The sequence below is a fragment of the Musca domestica genome, unplaced genomic scaffold (assembly GCF_030504385.1).
Source record: "Musca domestica strain aabys unplaced genomic scaffold, Musca_domestica.polishedcontigs.V.1.1 15, whole genome shotgun sequence".
Taxonomy (NCBI): Eukaryota; Metazoa; Arthropoda; class Insecta; order Diptera; family Muscidae; genus Musca; species Musca domestica.
In genome coordinates this window covers 5142120-5148039 of record NW_026712207.1, presented here as the reverse complement: position 1 = coordinate 5148039, position 5920 = coordinate 5142120, and the positions used below count along the sequence as shown (strand labels likewise).

The window sequence follows — 5920 nt, the reverse complement described above, 5'->3', positions numbered from 1 at the left end:
AACTGGTAATCAAGATTTATTTATTTTTTAATTGCTAATTTAAATATTCTAAATAAATTGAGTTTTAAGTGGAAATGCCTTAGTAGATTTATAATGAAATGGTGAGTGAAAGAGTAGTTAATGATGAAATGTTTAAACTGAGTTATTTGTCAAATAAACGTAAAATATATGGAAAGCATGTTAAAATGTATCAGTCGGATTTGCTGATGATTTATACCCCTAGCCAATGTTCGATTATTTAAATATATTTTGACTTCTCTTATGATTATTTAAATTGTTGATCCTCTATGGATTAGGTTTCGATGGAATGGGTCAATATTGTCCATTTCGAAACGGACCTAAATAAATATGATATAAATATTGCGACGTGCCAAGTTTGGACTATATCAACTTCGTTCTTTACTTTATGAGAGATATGTGATATTTTTTAGAAAATGTTAAAATGTGCGTGAGATACCTGAAGGAGAGGATCCAAGTATTCTATTTTCATGCTTCATCTAATACAGAAAAAATTTTCGTATGGAAAAAATTACAAAAAAATCGAACATTTATATCCAATTTTACGCGAGATCATGTTTATTTCGCATTCTTTGAGCGTTTTGTTTTTCGAAATCTTGAACCCTATGTGGGGGAGGTACCTAAAGGAATGGACCGATCTCTACCTTCTTTATACAATATCTTGTGCTTATGGAAATATTAAGATGTGCCCATTCTAAATGGAATCGGATCATAATTTATAGGGTGAGATAAAAAACTGCAACAAAGTCAAACGCCATAATTTTTACTTTTTTTTGAATGAAAGCGAAAGTCGGAAATTGCATCAAATTTTAGAAGATGTTTAGATTTGATCGATTTGTCACCTTTGGCACGAACTATGGCCTTCAAACGGCAAATGAAACCGTACACTCTTCCCGAATGTTGCTCTGCGGTATTCTGGCCCATTCTTGGCCAAGCGCTTGCTTGAGGTGATCGACAGTTTGATATTTTTTAGTGCCAACCTTGCTTTCCAAAATACTCCATACACAAAAGTACAACGGATTGGTATCCGGAGATTTTGGTGGTCTTTGTGAGATGGAAAAAAGCGGGAAACCTCATTTTGAAACCATTCTTGGTGCTGAGTGCGAGGGTGCTGAGTCCTGTTGGAATGTCCAAGGTCTGCGGCCAAAATGTTTGCGTGGCCAAGGCTTTAATACACCCTCCAGAATATTTTTGCAATAATATTCGGCATTTATTCTAATGCAACGATGGATTAGTACGAGCGGAGAGCAACCATCGGCTCTTATGGCGGCACAGACCATCACCATTGCCGGCGCTTGAGTTGTGGTGGCCAACCGAAGGTGCACCGTGCATATTTTCAGCTGACCTCTATCGCAAGTAAACACGATCATTTTTTTTCTGCCGTGTGGTGTAAGTTCTTGCACTTTTTGGAATTTCAATGGCTTTACCCCGAGCTCATTTTTCAATATTTGCCGAATGGAATATTGTTCAGCTCACTAGCCATTTTTCGGCCACTGCGATTTTTCGGCTACGTTATCAATATCACGGCAACGAGCACTGGTATGGGACACAAAAGATTTATCTTTATTTTTATTTATATTGTTGGTTGCAGTTTGTTCATCTCACCCTATATATTTCTTTAAAATAATGAGTTTCATCGATATTCAAAATGTTGACCCTTTGTGTGGGAGGTTCTAGAAGGAGTGGGCCATTATATCCCATCTTCACATCAGATTTCGGGTTAGTAAAAATAATGGGATGGGTGAAAAATGAAGAGAACCGAATACTTATTTCGGATTTTATAATAGTTTTGATTATTCTAAACTTTGTAGGGGAGGTAGCAGAAGGAATGGTCCGATCTCTGCCATATTTATAACAGATTTTTGTGGATGGAAATATTGATATGTACCAAGTCTGAATGAAATCGGATGTTAACTTCGCGTTTTATGAGTTTCAAGGATATTCAAAATTTTGACCCTTTGTGGGGAGGCACCAGAAGAAGTGGACCAGAAGATCTCTCTAGATGATGGGAGAATGTGAGGAAACCAAAAAGCTTATTTCGTATTTTATAATCGTTTTGGTTTTTCAGGTTATTCAAAACTTTGATTCTTTGTTGGGGAGGCACCAAAATGAATGGTCCGACCTCTCTATATAACAGATATTGTGTTGATAAAAATGAATGTTAATTTTGCGTTTCATGAGCTTCATGGGTATTCAAAATATTAACTCTTTCCAGAGGATATAGACCGATATATTCCGTCTTCATAGAAGACCTTGTAGTAGTAGATGTAGTGGGATGTGAGAAATATGAAGACAACCGGATGCTTAATTCGGATTTTATGATCGTTTAGATTATTCAAAATGTTGACCCTTTGTGAGGGAGGTACTTGATGAACTGGACCGGAGCAGAGCTTGTGTTAGTAGAAATACTGAGATATGGGAAATATGAAGATAACCGGATGCTTATTTCCGATTTCATGATCGTTGTGGTTATTCAAAATTTTGACCCTTCGTGGGGGAGGTACCATAAGGAATTTTTCGATTCCTACCATCTGCATGACAGTTGTGCTCATAGACATTTTGAAATGTGTCAAGTTGGATATTAATTTCTAGTTCTATAAGCTTCATAGATATTCAAAATTTCGACCATTTGTGGGGTGGAAGTAGTGGACCGATATTGCCCATCTTCACAGCAGATAATATAGATAGATGAAATGTGTAATTCGAAGATAATCGGTCACTTACATCACATTTTATAGAAGTTGTAATTATCCAAAATTTTGACCTTTTGTGGGTGAGGTGCTTGATAGAGTGGACCGATATTGTCTATTTTTGCACCTGGCCTAGCACTGACAAAAATATTAGGATTTGCAAAGTTGGAGTAAAATCGGATTATTGCTTCTCTTTCTGAGCAGAAAATATTTTTTTTGAAAATTTTCACCTTTTGTGGGGGCAGGTACCTCCCCACAAAAGGTGGAAGGAGAGGACCGATGAATTCCATGTTGGCACCAGACCTTGGTTTAATAAAGTTATTGGGATGTGTGCAATTTGAAGACAATCGGACTCTTACATCACATTTTATAAGAGTTATAATTATCCAAAATTTTGACCCCTGTGACCCCCTATTTTTGCACCTGACCTAGCAATGACGTAAATATTAGATTTTGCAAAGTTTGGGCAAAATAGGATTATCCTTTTTCTTTCTGTGCAGTAATATATTTTTATGAAAATTTCGACCTTTTGTGGGGGTGGTACCAGTGATTTGATATTGCCCGAACTCGATCAAAGTTTGACAATAATATTGTGAAATCGGAGAGAGTTATCGTGCACACCAGCCAGCCAGACAGATAGAGTGACGTATGGACAGACAGTCTATAACCCTTAGATCGACTCCAACTTTCAGTACGATTTGGTCCAAAGGGACCTAGGGTCCAAAACCGTTATTTCAATGAGACACGTTTTTGGCAGTGTTAAACGATATATACCCTCTCTAGCCATATGGCTGAGGGTATACAAATGGAGTGAAATAACAAATTTCAAAAAAAAAAAAAAAAAAATGATTTAATATTCCGCCGCCGTTTTTCAATATCAAAAAATCTAAAAAATTGATCCAATTCTAAAATAATTTAATCTAAATAAAATAAAAATTAAGCCATACAAAATTATTGCAATGTCACTAGTGACGCAGTTTTATATAAGTTCAGTGACAGTCCATAAAATTCGAAACTTTTTTTGTTCTACACATGGTATTATAATCAATGAAAAATATCAAAAAAAAAAAAAAAAAAAAACTCTTTCCATGCAGATTGTTAAAGCTATTCTCATAATATTCAATTTTCAAACTCTTCTTGCGTCCAAAACGCAAATGCTATGTAAATCCATTCATTTCGAGAGCATTTGATTAACATAAGTAGGCATTTACATAAACACCATAATCGGTTGTTTGATGGCAGATTATGACGTCAACGCAATCAGATCAGAATTTTCCATTTCAAATTCAAATAATCGCACGCTCTGCGCTTGTTAATGAAAACGCCCCATTAATAGTCAATAAATTCCAAATATGTTGTTGACATCTTCAGTGTGTCTTGAACTTTTTTCTTCTGTTGTTTTCTAGATGGAAGGGTGACTTACCGGAGTTGTTGCTACACTAAATTTGGCAGAGAGTTTGGGCCATTGTGTGGTGAAAAGAAAACCAAAAGATTTCGCATCATCATCACTAAATTGGTATAAATGTTAAACGACCATCTATGAAGGGTATCACTCAGCTGCAGCAACTCTTCTAGTAAGCCACGCAAAAGCTTCTTCAAACACACACAGCCAACATGAAATTCATCATTGTTTTCGCCGCTCTCTTCGCCTTGGCTTTGGCCGCTCCCGCCGAAGATGCTGTTGTCCTTAAGAGCGAATCTGAAGTTGGTCCCGAATCCTTCCAATATGCGTAAGTATCTCGAAAATCTATTGACATTGTAATGCCTCGACGACCACAAATAAAAGGATGGATTAATTCAACATTTTTTTTTCGATTTCCTTCTTATTACAGTTATGCCACCAGCGATGGCGTCGAAGCTGAAGCTCAAGGTCAATTGAAGAATGTCGGCTCTGAAGATGAAGCTATCTCCGTCAAGGGCTCTTACTCCTTCGTTGCTGATGATGGCCAAACCTACACCGTCAACTATGTTGCCGATGAAAACGGTTTCCAACCCCAAGGTGCCCATTTGCCCGTTGCCCCTGAAGCCTAAGATGTCTGATTGTTTTTAATTTGTTAATAAAAAAAAATGTTGTTTTAAACGAAATTTAAAAAAAAATGGAAATAGTTTCATTAATGTGAGGGTTTAGTTTGGGCTCCATTGCCATTTTGAAAGTGGGGGGTTAATCCTTAATACTTTCATTGTGGATGACCTGCAAAGGATAAATGGACAAAATACAAAAAAAATGAAGCTACAAATGAGGGAAATTATCGCCAATTTTTAATGAGCTGAAATAGACCAAAAAATGAAAATATTCTTGATCTTGCAGTTTTTCTTCAGATCACGGATAAAGACAAATCGATGCGAAATTTATGTTGGAGTTAGAGTTTAGGACTAGACTGAAGTCTATCATTTTCGATGGTCATCGGATAATATTTAGACGGTAAAATGGACTATAAATTTTGTGTGAAAAATAACAAAATCTCCGTTCAGCCATGAGTATCTGATTGGTGCTAATTCCGTTGAGGTATATAGCCAGATAAAGGTGGAAAGATATTAACTGACTTCTAAATATGGGGTGATTACAAAGAAATTGAGCATTATCTCTTGAGAACAGCCGACCTTCAAATTGGAAATTAAAGAAAACTTCAAATTGAACTTATTTTAAGAAGTTCAATTATGTACTTCAACATCTTGAGGGATTAATTTGTTCCAGTCCAAATGATTTCAGATCTACAGTAGCAGAACCCCACATTATTGTATTGTAGGATATCGGCAGAATCGGCTCCGTTGCTTAGTTGTTTAAAATAAAAAAAATCTTTTATCGATTTTTTTTAAATATTTTTCAACAACCATCTGAGGATTGCAGATTTTATTTGGGGTCAAACAAAAGCGGATTTTTAATATTTTTTAACAAATATTTTAGGTTTTTAGGTATTTTTTTAACATTTATTTTCAAAGAAGCTTCAAATTTCAAAAACAAAATCGTGAATTTGAAAATTAACATTGGACAGCCATAAGAGAATTTTTAACTTGTGACCATTATTTAAGAGATTTTTTAGAAATCCGCTCTTCTTTTTAAGTAGCTGTCGAAAAATAGTTAGTTTTATACCCCCAGCCATTTGGCAAGAGAGGGTCTATATCATTTGATACGACCAAAACGTGTCTCTTCGAAATAACGGTTATAGACCCCAGGTCTCTTTGGACCAAATCCGTTTCAGGACATTTCGAGT

The 5920-nt window shown here is 35.9% G+C and overlaps 1 protein-coding gene across 1 annotated transcript; it reads left to right on the top strand.

Annotated features, from left to right (window-relative positions):
* The first annotated feature begins 4158 nt into the window (after positions 1–4158).
* LOC101888764 (larval cuticle protein 65Ag1) lies at positions 4159–4744 on the top strand. The gene is made up of 2 exons (XM_005181915.4): positions 4159–4438; positions 4541–4744. Exons 1-2 carry the CDS (start codon positions 4323–4325, stop codon positions 4737–4739), a joined length of 315 nt encoding a protein of 104 aa, XP_005181972.2. The 5' UTR covers positions 4159–4322; the 3' UTR covers positions 4740–4744.
* Positions 4745–5920: the final 1176 nt, after the last annotated feature.

Bases quoted from the DNA above. Each gene is read 5' to 3' on its own strand.
- LOC101888764 (XM_005181915.4), top strand. From the start codon at position 4,323: ATGAAATTCATCATTGTTTTCGCCGCTCTCTTCGCCTTGGCTTTGGCC. The intron at 4,439-4,540 runs GTAAGTATCTCG...TTCTTATTACAG, and splicing joins CCCGAATCCTTCCAATATGC to TTATGCCACCAGCGATGGCG.